General features: G+C 52.3%; 4 protein-coding genes across 5 annotated transcripts; 1 reads left to right on the forward strand and 3 right to left on the reverse strand.

Annotated features, from left to right (window-relative positions):
- The first annotated feature begins 87 nt into the window (after positions 1–87).
- LOC147128499 (ribonucleoside-diphosphate reductase subunit M2-like) lies at positions 88–2927 on the forward strand. The gene is made up of 10 exons (XM_086018861.1): positions 88–331; positions 407–475; positions 1065–1211; positions 1279–1395; positions 1542–1675; positions 1747–1841; positions 1925–2058; positions 2136–2240; positions 2311–2424; positions 2683–2927. Exons 1-10 carry the CDS (start codon positions 242–244, stop codon positions 2833–2835), a joined length of 1158 nt encoding a protein of 385 aa, XP_085874987.1. The 5' UTR covers positions 88–241; the 3' UTR covers positions 2836–2927.
- LOC147128500 (galectin-8-like) lies at positions 2919–6250 on the reverse strand. Its single transcript, XM_086018864.1, has 7 exons — positions 6146–6250; positions 5660–5748; positions 5271–5478; positions 4757–4972; positions 3869–3957; positions 3631–3796; positions 2919–3261 (listed from the first exon to the last, which is right to left on the reverse strand). Exons 1-7 carry the CDS (start codon positions 6182–6184, stop codon positions 3112–3114), a joined length of 957 nt encoding a protein of 318 aa, XP_085874990.1. The 5' UTR covers positions 6185–6250; the 3' UTR covers positions 2919–3111.
- Positions 6251–6541: 291 nt separating this feature from the next.
- Positions 6542–9470, reverse strand: rrm2 (ribonucleotide reductase M2 polypeptide). The gene is made up of 10 exons (XM_086018101.1): positions 9227–9470; positions 9083–9151; positions 8343–8489; positions 8159–8275; positions 7879–8012; positions 7710–7804; positions 7497–7630; positions 7315–7419; positions 7131–7244; positions 6542–6872 (listed from the first exon to the last, which is right to left on the reverse strand). The coding sequence occupies exons 1-10, from the start codon at positions 9314–9316 to the stop codon at positions 6720–6722; spliced, it is 1158 nt and encodes a 385-aa protein (XP_085874227.1). The 5' UTR covers positions 9317–9470; the 3' UTR covers positions 6542–6719.
- A 173-nt stretch (positions 9471–9643) lies between these two features.
- LOC147128502 (Krueppel-like factor 11) lies at positions 9644–13487 on the reverse strand. Of its 2 annotated transcripts, XM_086018103.1 has the most exons (5): positions 12989–13487; positions 12070–12231; positions 11318–11867; positions 10928–11229; positions 9644–9968 (listed from the first exon to the last, which is right to left on the reverse strand). In XM_086018103.1, the coding sequence occupies exons 1-4, from the start codon at positions 13004–13006 to the stop codon at positions 10931–10933; spliced, it is 1029 nt and encodes a 342-aa protein (XP_085874229.1). In that variant the 5' UTR covers positions 13007–13487; the 3' UTR covers positions 9644–9968; positions 10928–10930. The 2 variants fall into 2 exon arrangements, with proteins under 2 accessions (XP_085874229.1, XP_085874228.1); XM_086018102.1 differs by lacking the exon at positions 9644–9968 and having other exon boundaries at positions 10064–11229.
- Between the last annotated feature and the right edge of the window lie 158 nt (positions 13488–13645).

Raw genomic sequence — 13645 nt, forward strand, 5'->3', positions numbered from 1 at the left:
ACGGTATGAGTGACGTCAGGGGGAGTGTGCATTCTGATTGGTCTATCGGCGACACCACCCTTAAGGACACCGTACAAGCTGCCCTCCAATTGGTCTGCAGCGTTCCGGGCGCCAAGGTTTCAAGAAAAAGCCCAGTAACCGCTGAGCAATAGTCAGTCGGCCGATTGCCTCGCTTTGCTTCTTCAACTCTTATTTGAGTTGAACTACTATTAAGTCGTCCACTGTTGTCGTGCGTGTGAAAATGCAGTCTGCTCGCGCACCCCTTTCCGCCTACAATGAGAACAAGCTGAGCGCCGACGTCGGCAAGATGTCGCTGGACAAAGAAAACACGGTGAGCGAGCGCCTAGCGAGTAACTTGTAAAATGTTCCCAGTTGGGCTTGCTCAAGTTTCCTTTTTGTCCGGCAGCCTCCAAGCCTGAACACGTCGCGCATCTTGGCGTCCAAAACTGCGCGCAAAATCTTCGCCGAGACGCCGGTAAGTGACGTCACGGCTAGCCAAGTCAGCTAGCTACGGTTTGTTTTTCACTCATTCTATTATTATTACTGGCAAACTAACGACATTCCCTCGATTGTCGTCTTTGAACCCGGTCAAATTGGCAAAGGCAGCTTTGTTGACTCCTTTGGGCGCCAAAGCGGTTGAATGCGCGCGCCCGCTATAGCTTCTTGGAGCTCGATGCTCCTCTTTATATGGTGGCCAAAGCGCTTTACATTAACGTGTGATATTGCTTTGCGAGTTTGTGTTGGCGACCAAGCTCGTGACCATATTTAGTCTTAAAGCAAATCACTTTTGTTGAAATCTTATTAATCCGCCCCCCCCCCCCCCCAAAAAAAACCCACCAGTTTGTTGGTTGGACTGTAGGCCATGTGAGCGTCTTGGCGTGAGTCGTAGCCTACAACAGGTCCTCACAAATGCTCTTATTTTGGATTTTTTTTCAAGACAGCAAACAGTGAATCAAAAACGTACATGTAAATCAAATTTTGGCTCGCAAGACAGCAAATGTGTTAATGCCACGCCGCCCCGTAAGTGAGATGTCGACCGTGTGCGATCTGTGTTTGTCTACCAGCTCAAAGGTGTGAAGAAGGATGGCGTCAAGGAGGCGGAGCCTTTGCTGAAGGACAACCCCCGCCGCTTTGTCATCTTCCCCATCCAGTACCACGACATCTGGCGCATGTACAAGAAGGCCGAGGCGTCTTTCTGGACCGCCGAGGAGGTCCGTGCGCAACCGGGCCTGTCGACACGCGTGTGTCATGTGTGCTAACCTGTGTGTGTGTGTGCAGGTGGATCTGTCCAAGGACACACAGCACTGGGAAGTTCTGAAGGAAGATGAGAAGTTTTTCATCTCACACGTGTTGGCCTTCTTTGCGGCCAGCGACGGCATCGTCAACGAGAACCTGGTGAGATGTGCGGGCTCAATCTTCTGGTTGGCAAAATAATTGCAACAGTCTTTGCGAGACTAGAATCTCCCTGAAAGAGCCTGCATCCTTTCGAGTGGCGTTTGTGAGCGCGGCGGTCACGTGTGGTGGTGCTGTGCGTCCACCAGGTGGAGCGCTTCACGCAGGAAGTTCAGGTGACGGAGGCGCGCTGCTTCTACGGCTTCCAGATCGCCATGGAGAACATCCACTCGGAGATGTACAGCCTCCTCATCGACACCTACATCAAAGACCCCAAAGAGAGGTCAGACGACGATGATGATGATGACGATGATGTGCGGTGCAGCGCTCTGACGCCGCGTTCGAACCCTTTAGAGAATACCTGTTCAACGCCATCGAAACCATGCCGTGCGTCAAGAAGAAGGCCGACTGGGCGCTCAACTGGATCGGCAACAAGAACGCCACCTACGGTAAAGAGCGGGTGCTCGCCATCTCATCTGCTGACTGATTGATTGATTGCTTGATTGATGTGCGGCGCCTGTCCTGCCTCCAGGCGAGCGCGTGGTGGCCTTCGCCGCCGTGGAGGGCATCTTCTTCTCGGGCTCCTTCGCCGCCATCTTCTGGCTGAAGAAACGCGGCCTGATGCCCGGACTCACATTCTCCAACGAGCTCATCAGTAGAGACGAGGTCAGGGCCCCGCCCCCCTGGCGTGTCCTCCACCTTTGGGCCCCGGGCACGCCTTTGACGTGCTGTCGCGCTTTCAGGGTCTCCACTGCGACTTTGCCTGTCTGATGTTCAAGCACCTCGTCAACAAACCGTCCGCGGAGACGGTGGCGTCCGTCATCAAAAACGCGGTGGAGATCGAGCAGGTGAGCGTCGGCCGCCGTCCGGCCGCCCCCGCTCGTCTCCGGCCCTCTGACGTCCGTCTCGGCGTTTCAGGAGTTCCTGACGCAGGCGCTGCCCGTCAACCTGATCGGGATGAACTGTGAGCTGATGAAGCGCTACATCGAGTTTGTGGCCGACCGCCTCATGATGGAGCTCGGCTTCGCCAAGGTAAGCCGACGGGCCGGGGGGTGGGGGGGGCTTTCGGGGGCGGCCGTCGTGATGAGAGGCGCAGGGGTCAAGACATCAGCCGGTGATGGGGGCTGAGCGGCGCCGCCTGCGTCACGTCGCGGGGCATGTGGCCCGGCGGCGGGCGGCAAGGCGGCGACGCGACACAGACGCCCGACTGAACGGTCGCCGGGCCGGGCCTGGGCAAACGCTTCCGGCGTCCCGTCCGTCTGTCTCACGTCCGTTTGTGGCTTTGCGTAGCTGTTCTGCGTGGAGAACCCGTTTGACTTCATGGAGAACATCTCCCTGGAGGGCAAGACCAACTTCTTCGAGAAGCGCGTCGGCGAGTACCAGAGGATGGGCGTCATGGCGGCCAACACCGACAACACCTTCACGCTGGACGCAGACTTCTGAATGCCACCACTCCTCCTCCTCCTCCTCCTCCTCGTCGCCATGGAAACCTCATACTCAATGACTTGTCCCAGCGCATGCTGGTATTGTTTTAATGTAAATTGTTTTTATTTTTATGTATATATGAGTATTAATGTATATAACTCATTTTACACCATTAAAGTTGTTGTACAGAAAGTGGAAGCAGTGAGTAGCCATTTGTTGTTTTTTAGGTTATTGCAATTAGCAAGATGAGCTCCAGACAGGAAGTAGCAGTTTCCCCACCTTGCCTTGATGACATCACATCAGCCTGGCGTCCATCAGCGACAGGTCGCCTGTCACTTGCAGTTGCGTGATGCTTGCAAGGGGGCGAATTCGGTATTTGTAATCCATCTGGTGGACTCCGTTGACGGCCACGCGGAATGAGTCCGCTTCACACCGGATGATAATCTGAACAACAAGACAGCGCGTGTGAACAACAGGGTGGCCAAGAGATCTTCACGCAGTGAACGGAGTATCATTATTTAATATTAACACTGCTATTCAATACAGGAAACATTTAAAAACTAAATCAATTAAAATGTATTGCACATGTGGAAAAAAATGTTTTTTTATTTTTTTATATACTTAAAATGTACCGAATTTATAAAAAGTTGAAGAAAAATTGAGAAAAAATGTACCACTAGAGGGAGCCCGCGTAGCACACTTTGTTTACTTGACACAAGCTCTGTCTAACCGGAAGTGCGTGTGACGTCATGGTGAAGAAATCAATACATATTGATAGTGTCTTAATGGAGATGTGTCGTGTTGTTTTGTGACCTCAAAGTAGAGTCCCGCTCCAAAGGGGAAGGCGTCCACTCGGCGCTCCTCGGCCCCCCAGGAACTGCTCAGGAAGGAGTTCAGCACAATCATTTTGTGTTTAAAACGCGAGTTGAGGTGCAGCGCTATGTCGTCGCCGTTGCCCACGCAAAGGTTGACGGCAAACCTGGAAAGCAAATGAACAAAACGTATTGTCGAGGTAACGGACATCTTTGTGAAGGGGGGGGTGTCCGACTACCTGTCTGCCCCCCGATTGGCTTCTCCTCGGATGGCGATGCTGCTGCCCACACGGAGACCGCCAGCCAGGTCACCTCGGAGCCCGCCGCGCTGCGCACGCACACACGCACATTCCATAATTAAAAAAAGAATTAACTGAGACGTGGGTAGAAATTGCTGAAGAGGAATGCTTTGGAATTGTCGAAATGTTGAGTACAGGCCTGTGACAAAGGATTATTTGAATAATACAGCAGACCAGGCTGCTAACGTTTAATTTTTTTTTAACCCTCAATAAGTGTTTTCAGCAAAAAATGGAGGTTGATCCCACCCAAATTAAAGATTTAAACATTTTTAAAACATTGAAAAACAAATCCTTAATAATAAATAGGTAAATCGAGGTGCAAAAATGGCGAGTGTGAGGGGGTTTATTGTAAATTAAAGATGTCCGTAATGAGGTGAATAAGAGAGCTGGGCGAGTAGCGATAGCACGTATCTTATTGGGCAGATATTGGTCACATTTATTTCCAAGTATCGAGTAATTGCGAAGGCTGCCCTTACCAGCCACCGATAATTAAGGCAAGCATTTCCAACATTGAGTAAGCCTTCCTTGCCAGTAGTTGATGCGACACAGCAAGTGGTTGAACACATTGGCCGATCATCATGTGCATAAAAGAAACGGTCTTTGTTCACAGTTATGTCATTGTTTTCACTGAAATTGACGAAACCGATGTCGCACTAGTCGTATCGGTACTCGGTATCGGTGTGGACTCGAGAGTGAATCGCGAGTGAAAATGGGACGTTGATGTTTGAACGGGTTGAATACGTTGCTAATGTTGTTGTTATTCTAAGATGAAAAAATGGGGAGGGTAACAAAGTTTCTTTTCAGCCTTGACGCAATAAATCAAGTCACCGCGTCAGCTGACATGACGAGCACGCGCGAGCTCGCGCTGTCGGACGAGCGTGACCGCTCGGCGTCCCCGTCGGCCGGCACGGTGGCGGCGGCCGCCGATGAAAGCAGGACGGCCGCGACGTCCACTTGGACCCTTCCCGAGATGGCCAGCGTGTCAACCAGCTCCAGCGGCAGTCGATGTTTGTACTCCAACAGGTGAGCGCCGTTGACCGCCACCTGGAAACCACAGCCGTCGACCTGATTAGCTTAGCGTCGGTTAAACGTCTGCTGGCGTCGTCAGCCGTCTGGGTCACGGTCATCCGCTGAAAAGTTCAAGGAGGGCAGCTGGACTTTTTGCTTGACGAAGACTGGTCAACCGCCGAGAATCTTTCAGCCTTTCGACGGGCTGCACCAACGACAACAACAACAAGCACCACCACCAGGGTACACGCCCAACAGAGAAGCAAGAGGAGTCCAGGTGGCAAAATTCAACCTGAGCAAAGTGGACTGATGCGACGGCAAGCGCAGCGGTCACCTTGTAGCGGTCGTCGAGGGCGAGCAGCAGCAGCTCGAAAGGGGCGCCCCTGGAGAAGGGCATGCGCTGGAGGATCTCCTCGCGACCCCAGCTTTCCGCCTGCAGCGTGTTACACACCACGTGACCTTTCTTAACGCGCGGGTTGAAGTGGAAGATGACGTCGGCGCGCGGGCGCACGCTGCTGCCGGACATCAGGTCCACCTGGAACCTGCCAAGACGACACGGAGCCACAATTATTTTCACCATTTCTTTAGCGGTTAGTATGGTCCAAGGGAGACAAGATAGCTTACAAAGAACATTCAAGTGTTAGCAACTTCAGCGCCCTGAGAGCTTAGTTGTTAAGGAAACAAAGGATGAGGAGGGGAAAGTGTGAGGAAGAGGCAGCCAACCTGTCGCTATCGGAAGGTAGCACTCCCTGGATGAGGATCATTTCACCAGGAAGGAGTCCACCTTGTATGGTAAACGAGAACGGTAGCTCCTGCAGAGAAGGGACGAGATGACGTCAGCGCACCAAAGGCGGAAAGGCGTGTCGCGAAGAACTTCATCCGACGATACCCAAAAGCTCAGTGAATCCAATAACGCAGACTTTTGAGCTGAGAATGTCAGTTTTCGAAAAACAGTATCGCTTCCCGTTTTTGCCATTACTAGGCTTTTAAAAAAACATTTGACAGAAAACTATCGCTTGTACTTATAACCTTTTACATCACACATAAGCTTCAAAGCTTTTTTGTGTGGTTGTTTTTGTGTCTCGTTTGTTGGGCGCGTTAAGCATTACGCGGCGTCAAAGTGAGAAAAGTGGCTAAAAACTAATAAGTACGTTTCTGGACTCGGTTGACGCTCAAAATAAGTCAAGCACTAAAGAAAAAGAAACTTACCGGCCTCACAAACGTTTGTCTGCTTTTACTAATCGACATTCTCCTTCTCTCAAGTCGCCGCGATCAAACTTTGCACTTCCGGTACGTCACCGCAGTCACGTGATTTTCTCAGGGCCCGGCTGTCACGTGACTCTCGTTCAACTTGTAAGGCGTCCTCCCCACCCCCGTGTATTTCTTTTTCATTGTTTTTTGTTTTCTCTTGAGTAGTAGCAGCACTTCAAACTAAAATACAAAAACATAAGAGTACATTAAAAATAATAACAACACCAGGTTTGATAAAGTGTAATTACTCCAAAGGCACAACTCCAAAAATTCCTGAGCTCAGCCAGTCATACAAGTTACCACTGTTTGAACGTCTGTTGTGGCACCACAAAAAAAAAAAAAGTCCACACGCCCTTAAAAAACTGGGAACTTTAATACATACAAATTTACAAGCATTAAAATAAACAAACCAATTCATAAAAACTAATTCACATCAAATGTACAGACAATTCCTCTGTGTCCTGATTCGCTGAAGATGGAAACAACTGCATGAGGTTTCCATGGCGACGAGGAGGAGGGGAAGCAGTGGCATTCAGAAGTCTGCGTCCAGCGTAAAGGTGTTGTCGGTGTTGGCGGCCATGACGCCCATCCTCTGGTACTCGCCGACGCGCTTCTCGAAGAAGTTGGTCTTGCCCTCCAGGGAGATGTTCTCCATGAAGTCAAACGGGTTCTCCACGCAGAACAGCTACGCAAAGCCACAAACGGACGTGAGACAGACGGACGGGACGCCGGAAGCGTTTGCCCAGGCCCGGCCCGGCGACCGTTCAGTCGGGCGTCTGTGTCGCGTCGCCGCCTTCCCGCCCGCCGCCGGGCCACATGCCCCGCGACGTGACGCAGGCGGCGCCGCTCAGCCCCCATCACCGGCTGATGTCTTGACCCCTGCGCCTCTCATCACGACGGCCGCCCCCGAAAGCCCCCCCCACCCCCCGGCCCGTCGGCTTACCTTGGCGAAGCCGAGCTCCATCATGAGGCGGTCGGCCACAAACTCGATGTAGCGCTTCATCAGCTCACAGTTCATCCCGATCAGGTTGACGGGCAGCGCCTGCGTCAGGAACTCCTGAAACGCCGAGACGGACGTCAGAGGGCCGGAGACGAGCGGGGGCGGCCGGACGGCGGCCGACGCTCACCTGCTCGATCTCCACCGCGTTTTTGATGACGGACGCCACCGTCTCCGCGGACGGTTTGTTGACGAGGTGCTTGAACATCAGACAGGCAAAGTCGCAGTGGAGACCCTGAAAGCGCGACAGCACGTCAAAGGCGTGCCCGGGGCCCAAAGGTGGAGGACACGCCAGGGGGGCGGGGCCCTGACCTCGTCTCTACTGATGAGCTCGTTGGAGAATGTGAGTCCGGGCATCAGGCCGCGTTTCTTCAGCCAGAAGATGGCGGCGAAGGAGCCCGAGAAGAAGATGCCCTCCACGGCGGCGAAGGCCACCACGCGCTCGCCTGGAGGCAGGACAGGCGCCGCACATCAATCAAGCAATCAATCAATCAGCAGATGAGATGGCGAGCACCCGCTCTTTACCGTAGGTGGCGTTCTTGTTGCCGATCCAGTTGAGCGCCCAGTCGGCCTTCTTCTTGACGCACGGCATGGTTTCGATGGCGTTGAACAGGTATTCTCTAAAGGGTTTGAACGCGGCGTCAGAGCGCTGCACCGCACATCATCATCGTCATCATCATCATCGTCGTCTGACCTCTCTTTGGGGTCTTTGATGTAGGTGTCGATGAGGAGGCTGTACATCTCCGAGTGGATGTTCTCCATGGCGATCTGGAAGCCGTAGAAGCAGCGCGCCTCCGTCACCTGAACTTCCTGCGTGAAGCGCTCCACCTGGTGGACGCACAGCACCACCACACGTGACCGCCGCGCTCACAAACGCCACTCGAAAGGATGCAGGCTCTTTCAGGGAGATTCTAGTCTCGCAAAGACTGTTGCAATTATTTTGCCAACCAGAAGATTGAGCCCGCACATCTCACCAGGTTCTCGTTGACGATGCCGTCGCTGGCCGCAAAGAAGGCCAACACGTGAGAGATGAAAAACTTCTCATCTTCCTTCAGAACTTCCCAGTGCTGCGTGTCCTTGGACAGATCCACCTGCACACACACACACAGGTTAGCACAAATGACACACGCGTGTCGACAGGCCCGGTTGCGCACGGACCTCCTCGGCGGTCCAGAAAGACGCCTCGGCCTTCTTGTACATGCGCCAGATGTCGTGGTACTGGATGGGGAAGATGACAAAGCGGCGGGGGTTGTCCTTCAGCAAAGGCTCCGCCTCCTTGACGCCATCCTTCTTCACACCTTTCAGCTGGTAGACAAACACACATCGCTCACGGTCGACATCTCACTTACGGGGCGGCGTGGCATTAACACATTTGCTGTCTTGTGAGCCAAAATTTGATTTACATGTACGTTTTTGATTCACTGTTTGCTGTCTTGAAAAAAAATCCAAAATAAGAGCATTCGTGAGGACCTGTTGTAGGCTACGACTCACGCCAAGACGCTCACATGGCCTACAGTCCAACCAACAAACTGGTGGGTTTTTTTTTTTGGGGGGGGGGGGGGGGCGGATTAATAAGATTTCAACAAAAGTGATTTGCTTTAAGACTAAATATGGTCACGAGCTTGGTCGCCAACACAAACTCGCAAATCAATATCACACGTTAATGTAAAGCGCTTTGGCCACCATATAAAGAGGAGCATCGAGCTCCAAGAAGCTATAGCGGGCGCGCGCACTCAACCGCTTTGGCGCCCAAAGGAGTCAACAAAGCCGCCTTTGCCAATTTGACCGGGTTCAAAGACGACAATCGAGGGATTGTCGTTAATTTGCCGGAAATAATAATAGAATGGGTGAAAAACAAACCGTAGCTAGCTGACTTGGCTAGCCGTGACGTCACTTACCGGCGTCTCGGCGAAGATTTTGCGCGCAGTTTTGGACGCCAAGATGCGCGACGTGTTCAGGCTTGGAGGCTGCCGGACAAAAAGGAAACTTGAGCAAGCCCAACTGGGAACATTTGACAAGTTACTCGCTTGGCGCTCGCTCACCGTGTTTTCTTTGTCCAGCGACATCTTGCTGACGTCGGCGCTCAGCTTGTTCTCATTGTAGGCGGAAAGGGGTGCGCGAGCAGACTGCATTTTCACACGCACGACAACAGTGGACGACTTAATAGTAGTTCAACTCAAATAAGAGTTGAAGAAGCAAAGCGAGGCAATCGGCCGAATCACAATTGCTCAGCGGCTGCTGGGCTTTTTCTTGAAACCTTGGCGCCCGGAACGCTGCGGACCAATAGGTGGGCAGCTTGTGCTGTGTCTTAAAGGGTGTTGCCGATAGACCAATCAGAATGCACACTCCCCCTGACGTCACTCACACCGTTCCGCGCCAAGCTTGAAGCTACACTCTTATGAAACTGAAAGGCAACTCAGTAAAGACCCTTCCACTGTAAATTTGAACCGAAACTGATGAGAGATAAGATCAGGAATAATGATTGCGTGTTAAAAATTAATTTTGTATTTGAGTTGATAGGAAGGGGAGCAGATGTATCTCTACTTTTGGCCGCATGGTGTCTCTCTGCTTTATTTTTTTTCTTCCGCTGAATTGGGTCAGTAAGGCAGGTAGGCGTGGTCTATACCTCAAATGACGTCACAGTTCCGGGGTTGTTTTCTCTCATAGGTCACACCCCTTGACTGCTGCCTCCTGATTGGATGAGCGCTGTTACCAGGTGCCGTCGGGACAAAGGGCGCGAAGTTGGGGTCTTGTTGAACGCTGGTGCGTGACGTCACATCCGTGCTGTCACCGAGCAGAAAAAAAATGGACGCAAAACTAGCAAGCTTTATATTTTTCAAAGTAAATATATATTTTATGTATAAAAAAAAAGATTAGAGAGCAGTTAACAGCATTTTTAATGGATTTGTATTTTTTTTTCTTATGATTTTACATCTATTAATTGAATGCAATAGCAATACATCCAACTTTGAGCTGAATCTTAGAGGTTTTTTGGAAGTCAAAGAAACAAATGTAGTTTTAATTGTAAACCATGTTAACAATGTTCTGTCTTTGCCTTCAAGACAAAGTGACATTATGTCTTGTGGTACAATTTATTATAAAAACAACTTATTTTCTTACACAAGCAATAACATGAGGTATTTTCTTCCTGGTTACAAAAACAAAATATATATGAACTAAATAGTAGTAGTAGGTAGTATCACAGTGAGAATATCAACAGTTTGCGGTGGAGTTACGTTACTTGACACATTTAACATTCATATACAGTAGATCACGTATGTACGTCATTAGGAAGCAAGCACGACACTTATGCTTTGGTACACAAATTCAACAGGAGATTATTTATACAGAAAGTAAACATCTTGTATATATACGTGACAGAAAAGAGTCCAAAAACAAGCGTTTAATGTTTAAAAAATGTAGTGCAATGTGACATTATTGTTTGTGTCTGTGAACAAGCAGCTGGCCGCCATCTTGTCGTCGTCAGTAAATTGGAAATAAAATCCTGAGCGAGGCGTCTTTTGCGTTACGTGTTTTAGTCCGAACACGACACGTGCTTGTTTTATGACCTCCGCCAGCAGTCATGCCATCATTAGCTTCTTCAACATATTTTTTTGTTTTGCGTACAAAAGGTCAACACAGTGTGTGACGCTAATGTTGGCAAGCAGCCACCAGACGGTCTGAGGTCAAAGTTGAAAAGTTGTGATGAGGATTTGTAATAGAAAATAGGCGGAGCTACTTACAACTCAGCATGTGTGAGGTTCCTCCCCCTCAGCCCACCCTGATGTGACTTTGAGCCCGACAGGAAAGGCTGCGCCTGAGTCTTGAGTGGCGGTCCAGGTGGCGGCGGCGGCGGCAGGCCTCTTGGCGCTGGCGTGTCTCCGCGTGTGTTTGGTCAGGTGGTCGCTGCGCATGAAGCGACGTGTGCACACGCCACACACAAACTTCTTCTCACCGGTGTGTGTGCGGCGGTGGCGGGAAAGTTCATCAGAGCGGGCGAACTTTTTGTCGCAACCTTCCCAGCGGCAGCTGAACGGCTTCTCGCCTGGTGAAACAAACAATCTGTTGTTTTAAATGCTGCTATTCAGTCACAGTGTGCATAAACAAAGAATGGAGTGGCGGGTGTCGCCTACCCGTGTGCGTGCGCAGGTGCGCTTTGAGGTGGGAGCTCTTGAAGTACGTCTTACGGCATCCTGGGAAGTCACACACGTAGTTGCGTCGTCGCGTCGAGTCCTGGCCGGCGCTGCCGCCGCTCGGCAGCGAGTAGGCGGGGGTGGGCGCCAGGGGGAGGAGCTTGGTGCCGCCCGGCATCAAAGGCGTCCGGGCGGGCGGGACCACCAGCACGATGGCACCCTGCGGCACGGCCGAGCTCAGCAGGGAGACGCCCCGCGCCGGCACCAAAGCGGAGACCAGCCCTGGACGCCCGCCCAGTGGGAAAAGCTGGCACAGGAGCGGAGAGACGAGGGGAGGCGGCGAGGAAGACGGCGATGAAAGCTGGGGGGCCGCTGGAGGATTCTGAGCGGCTACAAGCGGTTCCCCGAGGGTGTCGGCCATGTGTTGGTTGACGGCGGCGCCCTCCGGCGGAAGTGCCGACATCACAGCGGCGTTGTCGGGAAGGCGGAGCAGGACGGCTGCGGCGCCGTCAGCCTCACCCGAGCTGGGACTGCGAGGCGGAGTCATGCACTGCAAGTACACGTCATGTCATCAGCACGCCTTTTCGCTCAAACCAAATCAGAAAATATCGAAGAGCAGGTCTTCCATGTTTTAATAGTCCGCGCAGACTATCCACAGACAATAGTAGTTTCCCCTTTGTCGATTCAGCGCGCTAGTAAAACGACTGTCCCAAGTTTTTTCAGAATGTCAACGAGCGTCATCGCGCTCTCACCAGTGACGACAACGCCGCCATCTCATTGGCCGAGGCAGCGCCCTGCGAGTGTGGCGTGGCGGAGTCACACGAGTCCGAGGCGGGAGTCAGTGGGCGGGGCTCCGGCAAACTTTGACCCCAGAAGCTCATGCTGACCAGCGCCTCAGCCGCCTCCAAGTCCACCTGGAAATCGGGAGGTTAAAGGTTACTTACAGCAAAAGCACGGGATGCGATGATGTCACTGCCTTCCTTCGTGCTGATTGGTCAACACACAAACCCAATAGGGGAGAGGGCGGGGCCACGGAGATGAATGTGAGTCTGTATTAGCCCCACCCACATTGTCATAGGGTACCAGGCCGACTTAGGGCGGGAGGCAGGGTACATCCCGGAGCGGTCGCCAGTCCATGTGGACGTACAAATGGACTAGTTGCCAGTCAATTTGAGGGTACACAGCAACAAACTGGTTCGCAGCCAATTATCAGACCACACGCAGACAAACAATGAACAGGTCACCGGCCAGCCTAACAATGGACTGGTCGCTAATCAATGTCAGGGCACATCTAGACAAAGGGCAGACTGGTCGCCAGCTAATGTCAGGAAACTTGAAGACAAACAATTGACTGGTTGCCAGTCATGTTCTTGTGGCACGTGTAGACAAAGGACTGGTCACCAGCTAACGTCAGGCCGATTTGGAAAAAGCTTCAACTGCATTTGGAAAATCACCGCAAGAGCAAACACGGCAGCTCCAAGTTGGCGCTGGCCTGCAAACTCACTCCCAACATGTTCTTAACAACATAACGACGAGGATGAGGATGATGCGAGTCAAGTGAGGACGACTGGAGCGGACGTGTCCTGAGATGAACCCGCCCGAGACAAACCGGAAGAGACGCGCAAAGCAGCCAAGCGGAGCGGCCCGCTTGGATCCGAACGCTCGTCTTACCTGGCGGGAAAGCAGCATGGCTGGGCGGGCGATAAGCGCGCGGAGGATCCGCGGCGGGCGAGCTGTTCGGGAAGATCCGCCGGCCGGCCGGGCGGGCGCTCACGCTTCAGCTGAGGCGCCAAAGACAAAAACAACACCAAGGCGAGGGAGAAAGGAAAAAAAAAAAAAAAAAAAGAGAAAAAGAAGGTGAGCGGCGGCCGTCGGGCGGCCAATGGGCAGCAAAGGTGTAGCAGGCCTCGGCCAATAGGCGGCGAGGCGAGGCGGGGCCTCGGCGCCATTGGCGGGGGCGGGGTGGACGACTGTCGGGGGGCGTGGCCAAGGAGTCAGCGGTGTCACGGTAAACTCGATGAACCCCGTGAACCCGCGCGTGGCGTGCACACGCTGCGCGCCGCCGCCGCCACGTGCCCGCGCCTTGTAAGACCGGAAGAGCAAAACAAATGCACGCTCAAGACATGTCAACAAGCACACGTGGTACTTTTCCCCACACGAACAAAAAAACACACGTCACAAAGACGCACACGCTAAATTCGTCCACAAAACGGTTAACATACACGTTCTTCATATACACACCTACGCCAACAACATGCTAATAACATGTTAAGCAGATTACAAACCATACACAGTAAATGTGTGTGAAGTTACTGATGAATACACAAA

The sequence above is a fragment of the Filicampus tigris genome, chromosome 20 (assembly GCF_054856515.1).
Source record: "Filicampus tigris isolate MCC_2025a chromosome 20, RoL_Ftig_1.0, whole genome shotgun sequence".
NCBI classification, from domain to species: Eukaryota; Metazoa; Chordata; class Actinopteri; order Syngnathiformes; family Syngnathidae; genus Filicampus; species Filicampus tigris.

What these genes read in the sequence shown, in the direction of transcription:
- LOC147128499 (XM_086018861.1), top strand. Translation starts at nt 242, where the DNA reads ATGCAGTCTGCTCGCGCACCCCTTTCCGCCTACAATGAGAACAAGCTG. An exon ending in CGCTGGACAAAGAAAACACG is followed by an intron (nt 332 to 406) that starts GTGAGCGAGCGC and finishes TTTGTCCGGCAG; the next exon opens with CCTCCAAGCCTGAACACGTC. An exon ending in CTTTCTGGACCGCCGAGGAG is followed by an intron (nt 1,212 to 1,278) that starts GTCCGTGCGCAA and finishes GTGTGTGTGCAG; the next exon opens with GTGGATCTGTCCAAGGACAC.
- LOC147128500 (XM_086018864.1), bottom strand. Translation starts at nt 6,184, where the DNA reads ATGTCGATTAGTAAAAGCAGACAAACGTTTGTGAGGCCG. An exon ending in GACAAACGTTTGTGAGGCCG is followed by an intron (nt 5,749 to 6,145) that starts GTAAGTTTCTTT and finishes CCTTCTCTGCAG; the next exon opens with GAGCTACCGTTCTCGTTTAC. An exon ending in TCGTCATGTCAGCTGACGCG is followed by an intron (nt 3,958 to 4,756) that starts GTGACTTGATTT and finishes GTGCGTGCGCAG; the next exon opens with CGCGGCGGGCTCCGAGGTGA.
- rrm2 (XM_086018101.1), bottom strand. Translation starts at nt 9,316, where the DNA reads ATGCAGTCTGCTCGCGCACCCCTTTCCGCCTACAATGAGAACAAGCTG. An exon ending in AAATCTTCGCCGAGACGCCG is followed by an intron (nt 8,490 to 9,082) that starts GTAAGTGACGTC and finishes TTTGTCTACCAG; the next exon opens with CTGAAAGGTGTGAAGAAGGA. An exon ending in CAACAAGAACGCCACCTACG is followed by an intron (nt 7,631 to 7,709) that starts GTAAAGAGCGGG and finishes TCCTGCCTCCAG; the next exon opens with GCGAGCGCGTGGTGGCCTTC.
- LOC147128502 (XM_086018103.1), bottom strand. An exon ending in TGGCGGCGTTGTCGTCACTG is followed by an intron (nt 11,868 to 12,069) that starts GTGAGAGCGCGA and finishes GTGTACTTGCAG; the next exon opens with TGCATGACTCCGCCTCGCAG. An exon ending in GCACCTGCGCACGCACACGG is followed by an intron (nt 11,230 to 11,317) that starts GTAGGCGACACC and finishes TTGTTTCACCAG; the next exon opens with GCGAGAAGCCGTTCAGCTGC.